General features: G+C 38.7%; 1 protein-coding gene across 10 annotated transcripts in view; it reads right to left on the bottom strand.

Moving 5' to 3' along the window:
- PIK3CB (phosphatidylinositol-4,5-bisphosphate 3-kinase catalytic subunit beta) overlaps positions 1-16,045 on the bottom strand; it is a 215,510-nt gene that overhangs the window by 79,142 nt on the left and 120,323 nt on the right. For 9 of the 10 annotated variants that reach the window (XM_043491820.1, XM_038416277.2, XM_043491825.1 and 6 more), the window contains 2 exons: positions 12,188-12,413; positions 4,056-4,279 (listed from right to left, as the gene is read on the bottom strand). In XM_043491820.1, coding sequence (XP_043347755.1) covers positions 4,056-4,279; positions 12,188-12,413 — 450 coding nt within the window. Of the gene's footprint in view, positions 1-4,055; positions 4,280-12,187; positions 12,419-16,045 lie in introns of all 10 variants that reach the window. The other variant, XM_043491821.1, reaches the window with a different exon arrangement.

The raw sequence follows: 16,045 nt of genomic DNA, 5'->3' as shown, positions 1-16,045 counted from the left end.
TAAAACTAACAAACCACAAACAGAAACACCCAGATAGCGCTAATGTAACAAAGTGGGACTTAGACTATTAATGGCTATTGGAACCAACTGGCATCAGAAATGGACTGGGAAGCAATGGAGGGACCACAAGACAGATTTGATGTGTTCACAGCATACTAAGCCATGGAGAAGGCAGGCAGCCACATTCTGCACTATCTACAATTTTCATGGTGTTTTTGTATCAGCTTCAGATTCAAAGAATTACAGTAAATTAGTCTGGAAGTGACAAATACATGAGCCTCTGGAGCCAGGCCCTCGTTGGAAGGTACGAGAGAAGTTTCCTATTAAGCTGGACATGTAAGAAGGTTGTTATTGTTGTTTTGTCACTGATTATCCAACTATGTAAACAGGCTCATTCTTTTTCCACCAGATCAGCAAAGTTCTTCTTTATTATTTCCAATCAATAACTTTTCAATCAGAGATTTTATTAGTATCAAGTTTAAAATCAGAACAGTTGATTTAAGAGTATGAAGAGTTAAGAACTGGGTCAGAATTTGCACCACATGTACTCAATGGTTCTGAGAAGTCTCTTTTAAAATCAGACATCCTGATTCATTCTAGTGCCGTAAAACCAAAGGGAGCCAGACTCTAAGAAGTCATTCCTCCAGAGAACATTTGGGTACAAATGGGAAACAAATTCTTTCAAATGCCTGGGGATTCAAATCTCAGACAAGCGACAATTTAAATGTCACTACTTCAACAAAAAGATCTGGAGTTCTGAAGGAAGTATGCAATTTCTTGGCTGGGAAGAACAGTCTCAGTCAAAATGAATATTTTGCCATTGTTATCTTTCTTGTTTCAAAATCTTTCTAGTGATCATCCCAGATAAAACCCTAGCAGGAAAACAGAGGAGGTTGTTAGAATTAATATGGAATAAGAAAAGACTACAAGTGAGTGCAGATACTTTGAACAGAACTACTCAAACAGAATGGGGACTAGCTAATCCAAATATTCTATAGTATTATTAAAACAAATCAAAGGGGTAGTGGATTGGGAGAGCTCTAACCCGGCCAAACACTGGGTCATAGAACAACTGTGGCAATGTAAACACTGCTAGGCTACCATGGATTAATAAAATATCATGCGCTCCAGAAATTTATAGGTTTCAGAGTAGCAGCCGTGTTAGTCTGTATTCGCAAAAAGAAAAGGAGGACTTGTGGCACCTTAGAGACAAATTTATTTGAGCATAAGCTTTTGTGAGCTGCAGCTCACTTCATCGGATGCATGCAGTGGAAAATACAGTGGGGAGATTTTATGTATACAGAGAACATGAAACAATGGGTGTTACCATACACACTGTAACAAGAGTGATCAGGTAAGGTGAGCTATTACCAGCAGGGGAGGGACGGGGGAGGGGGGAACCTTTTGTAGTGATAATCAAGGTGGGCCATTTCCAGCTTTTGACAAGAATGTTTGAGGAACAGTGAGGAGGAAAATAAACATGGGGAAATAGTTTTACTTTGTGTATCCCCCGCTGGAATAGCTCACCTTATCTGATCACTCTTGTTACAGTGTGTATGGTAACACCCATTGTTTCATGTTATCTGTGTACATAAAATCTCTCCACTATATTTTCCAGTGAATGCATCTGATGAAGTGAGCTGTAGCTCACGAAAGCTTATGCTCAAATAAATTTGTTAGTCTCTGAGGTACCACAAGTACTCTTTTTCTTTTTGCAGAAATTTATACACATCCTTTAGCAAAGGCTGCTCTATGGGTTTGGGATAGAACTAGAGATAAGTGCTTTCCCCTTACCAATGACACCCATTTCAAAAAACCCAGATCTTAACTTAATCACAAACCAAAGAACTTGAAAGATTGAGAGAGATGGAATACAAATAGTTGGTCAACTATTCAGTAAAGAAACTTTTCTAACTTGTTTAGAACTCAAACCTAGCTTTAAACTTGCCCATTTTCCCTGGGTATGAATACTTTCAAAGTTAGGCATTATGTTTCTCAGCTTTCTAGAAAAACTTTTATACCGAAAGCTAACTTTAATACAAGTAATAGTATCAACCATGATTGAGAAACAAAATTTTTGAACTAATTTATAATCAATCTTGGCAGACAAATTTCCTAACCAAACAAAAAATCCACATATGAAAGGACCAGGATAGACAAATTACCCCAGAGGAATAGAATTTGATCTAGAAAAAAGGACCAGTGACCTCAGTCTGTAGCACAATAGAAGAAAATGTCTTTAGGGTACTGTTTCAGTGGTTCCTCACAGCAGTCTTGTTAAAAAATATAGAGAGATTGAATGGGGATAATTGGAGAAATTTTCTAAAAAAGGACACTTTGTGCATATATGGTAGATATGTCCTGTCATGAGAGAGTATTGAGATGCAATCTGTAATCAAATACCACAAGTTGATGGATATTTATTACTAATCCCCCATGGACTTCCTAGCAGAAATGGTAGCGCAAAAAGAAGAATTAATCTCATCTTCTGGTAGCTGCTTGGACATTCATAGCATGTCACCGGAAAAGGAAAAATATTCCAACAGCAGAGGTACAGTTCAGAAAAATATAGGAGGTTGTGGTTATGGAAAAGTTAACTACCAATTACATACCTAGCAAAATAGATGGAGGACAAATAGATACTTAGATAATGGGGTACCTTGTATTCATTACTCAAAGTACATTCACCTACAAAAAAATAGCACATCTGCCCAGGGTTTATTTTTTAATATTAATATTTGATAGACAAGCCTGGTCTGTTAACTGTATAATCAGAGATTTTATTAAATTTTAGAAAATCAGTAGAAATGACATAATATAGGTGATGTAATTATGCTCATTCTGTAAAAAGGTAACACCCTGTTAAACAGGCAGATTATTCCTGTATGTTTCTTTAAATCATAACTCACTGTTATAATTATTCTCGTTTTGTTTCTAATATTTAAATGGAAAGATTTGTTAACCTGTTAATATTTATTAATTAAATAAAAAATAGTATTAAAAAAAGCAAAGGGAGAACAGTGAGAAGCATGAGATAAGGCCTCTTTGTGCTGGACCCCTAAAAATAATTCTTCATGCTTGTGAAAGCAATAATCCAAACACAATTAAAATAAAACTGGCTTGAAACTAATGCTTTTCCCCCCTTCTGGACAGGAAGGGCAATTTTCTGGGTTGTTAGCTGGACTACACTAAAGTTCCAACATTAACTATTTTTTAAATAAAGTTTTTTGTTTGTGCATGAGCACTATTATTTACAAGTCAAATAAAGAGAAATCTAGTGAGCCTGTGTGCCTTAAGAATTTCTGAGGGTAGTTATACACTGTAATTCACAACTTGATTGCTACTAAATTAAGCCCAAAGATGTTCAACAGTGAATCACAGCACAAAAACATGAGAAAGAGTATTCCAGGACCTGCCAGTTTACTAGTCTGTTTTTTTAATATTCTTAGCGTTTCCTTGACCTAAAATCAATCACTAGCAAAGTAGTGAAATAGGAATTGGCCAGAGAAGTTCTGCCAACAATGAACTACATTTTATACTTTGATTAAACATGAAAGAATACAAAGAATCATTAAGATGCAGCCAAAAACATAATCAGTGTCTATCAGACAAAAAGATATAATATGTTTGCAGACAGATATTGTTTCTACCATTAATTTACATTAGGTAATTCATATTGCATTCCTCTTATAGAGCAACATTTGCTTAATAAATGAATGCTCATTGCATGTCATTTTATCAATTAATGTATTCTACTCTAGTAATCTCAACTTCAAATGATGGTTTCCTCTTCTCACCCCCCCAACAAAAGTGAAGAACTTCCGAGGCAGAATCTGTGTTCTGAAGTAAACACTACAGTATTTTAAACCTTATTCAGTTCATCACGTATTTGATCAGGGTACCATCTTCCTATACCTTGGTGACCTATCTTGAAGAGCAGATTGTTTGTCTCATGTCAAGCCAACATGAAGTGTAGCTCACATATGAACTGTGATCCCAAATCAAAAAGTACATGTATGTAAAAAGACTCCTATTCTGGCATCTAGTAACTCTACCTGGCACTTATCAAAATGAATGGCCACTACAAGATTTCCACCATAGAGTTTATCTTGAAAGTTTTCTGGGATTGAGGGTTCTTGTTCTGGTGGATAACTGTGCTTTAGCCAGTCAATCCAAGACAGGCCCACAAGCGACAGGAGTTTCTCTTCACTGATTCGCCGCATTTTACTACGGAATTCTTTCACTTCAGGGTCCTGTAAGGCATCAAACTCATGGAGGCCTAAAAAGATTCAATCAAACAAGGAGTATTTAGTTGCATAAATATCGTATAGCTATTCCCACCCACTCACCCTCAAAACCTTTTTTAACAGATTTAAGATTGCTTATGTGCTTTTTTTTTAAAATAAACAATCACTAAAAACAAAGAAAATCACCAGTTAAGGCTAAATGAACATGTCATTAGCCTCAGTTCACATGCCTTCCCACTGAACATTTTTTACTTCCAAAATAGCACTGACAATTCTAATCTCTCCTGGACAGTTTCTGTACCAGAAGCGGAATTCAATCAGTAGTGCAAAGAACTTTAGTCCTGTTCTAAAAGAAAATCACAATGCAATGTTAACCACTGAGTCACTACCACAACCTATATAAGACGTTACAAGATACTTAATATTTTGCTTACAGCATTTTTCTATAGAATTTATATGCCCTAGAACAAAAAGTCATGCATAAAACTGGGGAGAAAAACACACCCCATTTTGAAAATAAAGCAGTTAAAACACTACATTTGTGTTCCTCTTCATCTCATAACATTTTTACTTGATTATGAAGAGACTTATTAAAACTATATCAAGTCAGGGCTTGAAATGTTTTAATGACACCTATTAGCCAGAGGCCAATTAGTTCCAGGGCCAACATATTGGCAAGAAGCCCTGCTCTCCAGCCTAGCTACCAAAAAGGGGAGGATTCCTTAGTTTCTTGCCAGAGTGCGGTCCTTGGATCTTACTTGGAGACTATACCATTTTTAATAAGATTTAGATAAATAACTTTAAAAGAGACATTCTGAATAAAAACTTCTAGAAGATAGAAGAGCTTGGCCTCTTCTACCTCAGAAATCATATAGAAAACGAATAATCCAAACTGAGATTCCTCCCCTTGAAACCAAATCCAAGCAACCGTACTTCTTAAACATATAGCAGAGAATTTGGCTGCTTTGCAAATCTCCTGGACAAAGATTTTTTTGTTCAGTTCCATATATGACATTAGGAAAAGCTTCCTAACTGTCAGGGTGGTTAAGCACTGGAATAAATTGCCTAGGGAGGTTGTGGAATCTCCATCATTGGAGAATTTTAGGAGCAGGTTGGACAAACACCTGTCAAGGATGGTCTAGATAATACTTAGTCATTAGTGCAGGGGACTGGACTAGATTATCTCTTGAGGTCCCTTCCAATCCTATGATTCTATGCTTATTTTGCTTACTAAATAAGTTTTAACTTTACTTTATTCCTGTTCATCCTGCAGAACCAGAAGAGCTGCTGAAGAATGAACTGGCTATTCTGGGTTGAGCATTCCACACAATTTTTAATTAAGTTTTGAAAGCAGAAATGTTAATGCAGTCTGTGGTAAGGACTCAGTTCACAGCAGGAACAAAAGCCTCTCCATGTCACTGCTAAATAAGAGAGCATTCCTAATCCCTGACCCCAGAAGATCGCAAAATTAAACTCCCTGTTCCCTCTCATCCTGCAAGACAGCAGACAGTAGGTAAAGCAGTGGGGCCAGACAAAGCTTGAAGACATCAAAGAGAAAGGGTTTGCAAGCCATCAGTTCTCCCTCCCACAAATAATTAGGAGGAGATGGAAGGAGAAGATGGGAAGATGGTCTGGGTGGCTTACGAGAAGCTAATGGTGTAGCAAACAGACAAGTTTACCCTGGCATTTCTCTTGGTGATTTTTGAATTAGTACAAATCTGATACTCCAGTCAAAACCAAAAGATTAAAAATTTGCACAAACCAAATTCACTGGTTTAGCTTTGCTAAACCTATGTAAATCAAAAGCAGAAAGATCTCAGGTCTACTTCTTCAATATCTAATGAAGCAAGGGCATATACAAACATCACATTTCTCTTACACTTTGAAAAATAATTCTCCAAAATTGTGCTAAAGCACCTTTTGAGAACCAGGAAGAGTTTAACCTTACAAGTTCATAGTGGAAGGCATCATTTTTCCAAAGCACAAAATAGGAACCCAAAGCTAGCTCTGTACATAAATATCTTGCAGAGTCATAAAAACTGAAATAATTAATCAAAGAATCTTTCAGAATACTATTTTTGGAGTGTTTAAACAGGCTATGTCAGTAATGGCTCCATTGTCAGTTTGAACAAACAAGCAGACAGTTTGCTGCTGAAACCTAAACAAAACTTGTAGTCTGTATAAAAGGACTAACAATTCTCCATTGTTCTGCTACGCAATGTATGACCTCACTAGTCCCTATTTATCTTCATTTGTATCTGCAAGTGAATAATTTAACCATGTATTTAAAGATGAAAATTCTGTACTAATAAAGGTCATAAAGCAATGTTAAGCCCCTACAAAACAGCTTAACAGCTTTTCATTGTATGTTGAAAGATGTCTACAGTGCAACTATTAAGAAACCATGAATCATACCAAGCTAGCTGAACCAAAAAGCCACCAACTACGCAAAGCAAGAAGAGGTTTCTAATAGGGCTGTTGATTAATGGCAGTTAACTCACTTGATTAATTAAAAAGAAATTGTGATTAATCACACTGTTAAAGAGTAGAATACCAATTGAAATTTATTAAATATTTTTGGATGTTTTTCTACATTTTCAAATATATTGATTTCTATTAAAACACAGAATACAAAGTGTACAGTGCCCACTTTATATTATTTTTATTACAAATATTCACACTGTAAAAATGATAAAAGAAATAGTATTTCAACTCATACAAGTACGGTAGTGACAGGTTTCAGAGCAGCAGCCGTGTTAGTCTGTATTCGCAAAAAGAAAAGGAGTACTTGTGGCACCTTAGAGACTAACAAATTTATTTGAACATAAGCTTTCGTGAGCTACAGCTCACTTCATCGGATGCATTCACTGGAAAATACAGTGGGGAGATTTTATATACACAGAGAACATGAAACAATGGGCATTACCATATACACTGTAAGGAGAGTGATCACTTAAGATGAGCTATTATCAGCAGGAGAGCCGGGGGGGGGGGCAGAGGGGAAGAAAACCTTTTGTAGTGATAATCAAGGTGGTCCATTTCCAGCAGTTGACAAGAACGTCTGAGGAACAGTGGGGGGTGGGGGTGGGGGGGGCGGAAACAACATGGAGAAATAGTTTTAACTTTATGTAATGACCTATCCACTCCCAGTCTCTATTCAAGCCTAAATTAATTGCATCAGGTTTGCAAATTAATTCCAATTCAGCAGTCTCTCGTTGGAGTCTCTTTTTGAAGTTTTTTTGTTGAATAGCCACTCTTAGGTCTGTAATTGAGTGACCAGAGAGATTGAAGTGTTCTCCAACTGGTTTTTGAATGTTATAATTCTTGACGTCTGATTTGCGTCCATTTATTCTTTTACGTAGAGACTGTCCAGTTTGACCAATGTACATGGCAGAGGGGCATTGCTGGCACATGATGGTATATATCACACTGGTAGATGCGCAGGTGAACGAGCCTCTGATAGTGTGGCTGATGTGATTAGGCCCTATGATGGTGTCCCCTGAATAGATATGTGGACAGAGTTGGCAACGGGCTTTGTTGCAAGGATAGGTTCCTGGGTTAGTGGTTCTGTTGTGTGGTTGCTGGTGAGTATTTGCTTCAGGTTGGGGGGCTGTCTGTAAGCAAGGACTGGCCTGTCTCCCAAGATCTGTGAGAGTGATGGCTCGTCCTTCAGGATAGGTTGTAGATCCTTGATGATGCGTTGGAGAGGTTTTAGTTGGGGGCTGAAAGTGATAGCTAGTGGCGTTCTGTTATTTTCTTTGTTGGGCCTGTCCTGTAGTAGGTGACTTCTGGGTACTCTTCTGGCTCTGTCAATCTGTTTCTTCACTTCAGCAGGTGGGTATTGTATTTGTAAGAATGCTCGATAGAGATCTTGTAGGTGTTTGTCTCTGTCTGAGGGATTGGAGCAAATGCGGTTGTATCGTAGAGCTTGGCTGTAGACAATGGATCATGTGGTGTGATCTGGGTGAAAGCTGGAAGCATGTAGGTAGGAATAGCGGTCAGTAGGTTTCCGATATAGGGTGGTGTTTTTGTGACCATCACTTATTAGCACCGTAGTGTCCAGGAAGTGGATCTCTTGTGTGGCCTGCTCCAGGCTGAGGTTGATGGTGGGATGGAAATTGTTGAAATCATGGTGGAATTCCTCAAGGGCTTCTTTTCCATGGGTCCAGATGATGAAGATGTCATCAATGTAGCGCAAGTAGAGCAGGGGTATTAGGGGATGAGAGCTGAGGAAGTTTTGTTCTAAGTCAGCTATAAAAACGTTGGCATACTGTGGGGCCATGCGGGTACTCATCGCAGTGCCACTGATTTGAAGGTATACATTGTCCCCAAATGTGAGGATGAGGACAAAGTCACAAAGTTCAGCCACCAGGTTAACCGTGACATTATCAGGGATACTGTTCCTGATGGCTTCTAGTCCATCTATGTGGAATGTTGGTGTAGAGGGCTTCTACATTCATAGTAGCCAGGATAGTGTTTTCAGGAAGACCACTGATGGATTGTAGATTCCTCAGGAAGTCAGTGGCGTCTCAAAGATAGCTGGGAGTGCTGGTAGCGTGGGGCCTGAGGAGGGAGTCTACATAGCCAGGCAATCCTGCTGTCAGGGTGCCAATGCCTGAGATGATGGGGCATCCAGGATTTCCAGGTTTATGGATCTTCGGTAGCAGATTGTCAACTGCTGGAAATGGCCCACCTTGATTATCACTACAAAACATTTTCTTCCTTCCCCTCCCACCCCCCCACTCTCCTGCTGGTAATAGCTCATCTTAAGTGATCACTCTCCTTACAGTGTGTATGGTAACACCCATTGTTTCACGTTCTCTGTGTATATAAATCTCCCCACTGTATTCATCCGATGAAGTGGGCTGTAGCTCACGAAAGCTTATGCTCAGATAAATTTGTTAGTCTCTAAGGTGCCACATCCTTTTCTTTTTGCAAGTAGTGTACTGCAATCTCTATCATGAAAGTGTAACTTACAAATGTAGATTTTTTTCGTTACATAACTACATTCAAAACCAAAACAATGTAAAACTTTAGAGCCTACAAGTCCACTGAGTCCTACATCTTGTTCAGCCAATCGGTAAGACAAACGAGTTTGCTTACATTTACAGGAGATACTGCTGCCTGCTTCTAATTTACAGTGTCACCTGAAAGTGAAAACAGGCATTTGCATGGCACATTTGTAATTGGCACTGCAAAGTATTTACGTGCCAGACATGATAAACATTCATATGCCCCTTCATGCTTCGGTCACCATTCCAGAGGACATGCTTCCAGGCTGATGATGCTCATTAAAAAAAATGTGTTAATTACATTTGTGATTGAACTCCTTTGGGGAGAATTTTATGTCCCCTGCTCTGTTTTAACCACAATCTGCCATATATTTCATGTTATAGCAGTCTCGGATGATGACCCAGCACATGTTCGTTTTAAGAACACTTTCACAGCAGATTTGACAAAACACAAAGAAGGTATTAATGTGAGATTTCTAAAAACAGCTATAGCACTCGACCCAAGGTTTAAGAATCTGAAGTGCTGTCCAAAATCTGAGAGGAACAAGGTGTGGAGCACACTTTCAGAAGTCTTAAAAGAGCAACACTCAAATGCGGAAACTACAGAACTCGAACCACCAAAAAAGAGAATCAATTTGCTGCTGGTGGCATCTGACTTAGATGATGAAAATGAACATGCGTGGGTCCACTCTACTTTATAACATTATCGAGCAGAACCCATCATCAGCATGGATGCATGTCCTCTGGCAGAGCCGTCCCCTGGGTAGGGTGAATTGGTGCGACCGCTCTGAACCCTGCACTTTGCAGTGCCCCACGGGCTGGTGTGATTGACCAGCACGGTCGGTCCCAGAAGAGATGAATCCGTCATTTCCGCCCCAGACCCTGCACTCCCCTTGGGACGGCCCTGTACGACTGGAATGGTGGTTGAAGCACGAAGGGACATATGACTCTTTAGTACATCTGGCACGTAAGTATCTTGCGACACCAGCTACAACAGTACCATGTTAACATCTGTTCTCATTTTCAGGTGACATGTAAACGAGAAGCGGACAGCTTTATCTCCTGCAAACTGTAACCAAATTTGTTTGTCTGAGCGATTGGCTGGAGTAACTGAGTGGACTAGTCAGCTCTAAAGTTTTACATTGTTTCATTTTTGAATGCTGTTATTTTTTTTTGTACATAAAATTCTACATTTTTAAGTTCAACTTTCATGACAAAGAGATTGCACTACAGTGCTTGTATTGGTAAACTGAAAAATACTGTTTCTTTTGTTTTTTTACAGTGCAAATATTTTTAATCAAAAATAAACAAAGTGAGCACTGTACACTTTCTATTCTGTGTTGTAATTCAAGTCAATATATTTGAAAATGTAGAAAACATCCAAAAATATTTAAATAAATGGTATTCTATTATTGTTTAATCGCACGATTAATCACAATTATTTTTTTTAATTGCTTGACAGACCTAGTTTCTACCTTCTTACACATATTAGGATCCTTATTGTAACACCCTTCACTGTAGAATACTTTTTTCTGATCACTAATTATCCATTACATTCTACCATTAACTTGAAAACACTGGCCTTAGAATTCCAATAGCCATAGTGTCATGTACTGATGTATGACAGACTGAAGTTTAAAATTCCCCTAAAAGAGATTCTTACTTTGACTAAGGACCAACCCCAACAGGCTCCAAAAGGAGTTTTATCTAGCCTTTCCAGTTAGGTTTGAGGGAGAAAGAAGGATACAACAATTAAACAGGTCTTTAAAATCAACTCAGGTGTTAGGAATATCTTTGGATGTAGGCCCTTGATCTTCTCTTTCAGAAAGATGTTAACGTAATATAGTCTGTACTGTGAGTTTCAATGGGCCTCCTCTCTGGCAAGGTGTATCATAAGGAAAATAAAAAACAACCCCCTCCCCTCACTCACACACACACTTATGGGATGGGAGAGCAGGAAAATGTGTGTCTGTAATTCTTCTTTGGAAATATCTCATGGGATCCTCACTTATGTGTCTCATGATCCCCGTGTGAAACTGGCAGAATTTCCCCTAGCCCAAAGCTTTTTGGTCCCCTGAGGCAGCAATAGTTCAAAATGAGTCCTGTTCTACTAATACTTGAGTAGCAAAGGCCCCTACCAGTACCCTTAGAAACTTCAAGCCATATGCTTTTTGATTATTATTAGGTAGGAGCTACAACAATCATCATTATCATATCAGCTCTTTCATCTCTGTTCTTTTTGGTTCTCTGCAGGAAACTCCTTGCCTGATTGTGGTCAATCAGGGACTGGCTAAGGCTGAAGTAGCTGCTGTTGGAGGAGCACGAACAGTGCAAAACAGGGAGGTCTGTGCTGAGTGCTTCTTCTGTCTCAAAAATCAAACTTCTTTGAGTTTTGCTAAGTCTCATGCTGGGAGCTGGAGGCCAAACACTGAGAACCCATTAAAGATCATATCTTCAGAAAATTGATCTAAGTGGCTGTAAATGTCATGCCACTGTCATCACTAATCAGAAGTGACTTGGATTTTTATTAAATTACACTTCAAACTAGCAGTAAGGCACTTTATCCACTTCATGTCTTTTCCACTTTTTAGATGGTTCCAGCCACTTGAACTTCATTCTTGTGCATTATGACTTCATCAGATATGTGCGATAATTGCTCCGAAATACACTGTATCATTTGTTTTTGTTAATTCTATTTATTCTGGTTACAAAAATAACCTCACTACAATTTTTGAAATTTCCGGTGTTAGTGTTACAATGGTGTTTAGAAATTTTTTAAAGTTAGATTTGTATCTCCTTTAGAATGGGTAGTTCTAGATTCTAGAAGATAAGGGATGAGGCAGAGATATCCTGGCCTCTGTGATACACAAAATAAATTCTCCCTCCTTTTTCCAAATAAAACAAAACAGAAAAAATTCAAAAAATTACCTTTTCCTATAAGGACACCTATTTTGGAATCCAATTTTTCCCCTGGGTCACAGTTCCTTGTCACTAGTTTGAGGACAGGAAGAAAGGGTCGAACATCGCACAGCCTTCGCGTTTCATCCTCTAGTTCCTCACGTACAGCCGTCTGGTTCACACATGAAAACATGTAAGAGTCAATCTCCATAAGGAGATGAAATAGAGGGTAGCTGTGTGCCTGCTTCCATAGTAGCTGCAAATAAGAAATACATAGACATCTATTTAGGTCTAAAAGGGTTAAACTTTAAATTTATTTTCGGAAAGCTGATATTCTTCACAGTAAAAAGAAAAGGAGTACTTGTGACACCTTCGAGACTAACAAATTTATTTGAGCTTAAGCTTTCGTGAGCTACAGCTCACTTCATCGGATGCAAAATTCTTCACAGTGTTAGGGCTTTATCCTAACGGCAAGGTCCCATTGATTTCAGGATCAGGCCATTGTGAGACTGTCAGATACTACATTGACGAGGATCAATACCACATGTCAGGGTTCCTTCCCCATTCTGAACTCTAGGGTACAGATGTGGGGACCCACATGAAAGACCCCCTAAGCTTTTTCTTACCAGCTTAGGTTAAAATCTCCCCAAGGTACAAACTTTGCCTTGTCCTTGAACAGTATGCTGCCACCACCAATCGTTTTAAACACAGAACAGGGAAAAAGACCACTTGGAGACGTCTTTCCCCAAAATATCCCCCCAAGCCCTACGCCCCCTTTCCTGGGGAAGGCTTGATGATAATCCTTGTACAGGTAAACACAGACCCAAACCCCTGGATCTTAAGAACAATGAAAAAATCAATCAGGTTCTTAAAAGAAGAATTTTAATTAAAGAAAAGGCAAAATAATCACCTCTGTAAAATCAGGATGGAAAATACTTTACAGAGTATTTAGATTCAAAACACAGAGGATCCGCCCCCCCTCCCCCAGGCAAAACCTTAAAATTACAGAAAACAGGAATAAACCTCCCTCTTAACACAGGGAAAATTCACATAAAACAAAAGATAAACTAATCCGCCTTGCCTGGCTTACCTATACTGGTTGCAATATTGGAGACTTGGATTAGGATGGGTTGGAGAAGATGCATTTCTGTCTGGCCTCTCTCAGACCCAAGAGAGAACCAACAGGTAAACGAAGAGCACAAACAAAAGTCTTACCCTCCCCTCCCCTCCCCTCCCCCCCCCAAGATTTGAAAGCATCTTGTTCCCTTATTGGTCCTGTGGGTCAGGTGCCAGCCAGCCGAGCTTCTTAACCGTTTACAGGTAACAGGATGTTGCCTCTGGCCAGGAGAGATTTTATAGCACTGTATACAGAAAGGTGGTTACCCTTCCCTTTATTTTTATGACACCACAGATAGATAGAGATGGTAAATTGATCACTAGAATGTGCTCCTGAAGTATAGTACTAGAAAATCAACATACAGTGAAAAACTGGCTGAACTGTTTGCCAGCTTACTTAATTCTTATAGCTACGTAATGGTGTATTTGTTAGGCCTTGTCTTTACTGCTAAAAAGGTATTTTTTTACCTCAGGATAACTAAGGCATGTGAGCTACCTCCAAATAAAATCATAGTGAAGTCAAGGCACAGTAATTTTATGTGAGGCAAACTAGGAGAGGTCAGCCCCCATGCCATGTATAATGCTGACTTCTCCTAGTTTACCTGGTGGTAAAACTAACATGCCTTATCTTCACTGCATTCTCATGCAAGCTCACATGTATTAAGTTACCCTGAGTTAAAATTAACTTTTTTTTTTTAAAGCAGTGAAGATGAGGCTTTAATTTAAAATAATAACAGAGCAGAGATAGATCCTAGAACCAAAGCTCCTTTGTGCTGGTCAGCAAGCTGTCACTCTCTTCCATCCACTCTGGTGCCTCTCCTAATCACAACCTTCTCCTTTCCCAAAATTTTTTGCAGATCATTTTTTCTCCTATTCTCATTCACAGTGAAAAATCTAGAAGATAGTAGGGGGAGGGGACAGAGTATGAGCAAGGGGATACATGTTGAGAATTTAAAAAAATAAGACTGATAAATAATTCTATCCATTTAATATTAATTCTTTCCACAGTTCTAAAAATCAGATATGTACATAAAGTGATTGGCCTAAACAACTGATACTATAGAGGTTTTCGCAAAAAGAAAAGGAGAACTTGTGGCACCTTAGAGACTAACAAATTTATTAGAGCATAAGCTTTCGTGAGCTACAGCTCACTTCATCGGATGCATGAAGTGAGCTGTAGCTCACGAAAGCTTATGCTCTAATAAATTTGTTAGTCTCTAAGGTGCCACAAGTACTCCTTTTCTTTTTGCGAATACAGACTAACACGGCTGCTACTCTGAAACCTATAGAGGTTTTATGCTTTTTTTCAGTAATTCCAAAAAGCTCTGCATTTTATCACTAAACTGAGTTTAAAAAAAATTCTTTACACTTTGGCAAACATTCCCCATCAACAATTTCTTCCCATAAAAATTCAGACCAAGTCTTTCGACCAATTTTCATACCATGTATCTATTACATTAAAATTACCAGTATATCAAACCAAAAAATGAACTTTCAGTATTTTCATCTTATGTTTGAGATACTGTAGTGTTATAGGGATAGGGTAGCTACCCTTTAAATAGTTTGTGACCCCTCCAATACGTTCAATGTTTTAGAAGCCACCAGAAACCATATCAGCAGTATGTATGTAGCTAGGCCTTGCATGTTCGTGTATATTTAGTAAACATGATTAAGGGTGATACAACTGTGTCCATATGTCTTCATTTTTTGTTGTTACGTAATAAACAAGAGACAGATACACTAAAAGCCAGAGCCTCACTGTACTAGGTACAAAAATATAAATTATATCCCTGCCCAAAGGAGCTTACAATTTAAGTTTCATCTAACACAGTACAGTAGAACCTGAGTTACGAACACCAGAATTATGAACTGAACAGTCACCCACACCCCTCACTTGGAACCATATGTATGCAATCAGGCAGCAGCAGCAGCGACAAAAAAAAAAAAAAAAAAAATAGGCGGCAAACATTACAGTACTGTGTTAAACGTAAACTACTGAAAAAATAAAGGGAAAGCAGCATTTTTTGTTTGCATGGTTGTGAACCACTCCATATGTTTTACAAAAATATGTTTATAAGTTGTGAATATAATGCAACTAGAATATGCTTTATGAAAAAGATCTCTTGTAAGGTAGCACTGCAAAGCTTATAATCTACTGAGTGTGTTCATCCTATTTGTATGCATATATCATTCTTGTATCTGTAACTAGAAATATGAAGTATAACTCTGAAGTCCTACTGTAATTTTGCAATGTGTGGGCCATTAATGGTGGCTTGGAATCTTGATGGCTCCCATTGACTAGGATAATTGGTTGTAAATGGCTCCGTTAACTTGCAAGCCTTCCTGTGTTCCTGTCAGTCATCCCAGGAAGAATGGAGGCTTGGGGTCTCACAGGACATGTGACCATGTCACTTGGTACTGGAATCCATCTTAAACCTGGTGCTTTTCCATTTAGGAGGAGGGGTGGGAACCCAGAGAGACAAAAGTTTCCAACCTTGTGCCAGAGATATAAAAGGGGGTGGATCAGAACAGAAGGGTCCCAGTCATGTGAAATCCCCTGCTTTTCACCTAAGATGCCTGCTGGAACTAACAAGGTCTGTAACAGGGAGAAGGACTGGGCCCAGATTAGGAAGGAGTCTAGTCTGTGAAAGAAGCTTATTGGTATATCTCTGAGGTTAAGATTTACCTGTATTCAGTTTCTTAATGTATTAAGCTTAGACTTGCATGTTTTGTTTTATTTTGCTTGGTAACTTACTTTGTTCTGTCTGTTAT

This window comes from Dermochelys coriacea, chromosome 9, assembly GCF_009764565.3.
Source record: "Dermochelys coriacea isolate rDerCor1 chromosome 9, rDerCor1.pri.v4, whole genome shotgun sequence".
Taxonomy (NCBI): Eukaryota; Metazoa; Chordata; order Testudines; family Dermochelyidae; genus Dermochelys; species Dermochelys coriacea.
The sequence above is the reverse complement of the archived record's forward strand: the minus strand, read 5'-3'. Positions and strand labels throughout refer to the sequence as shown.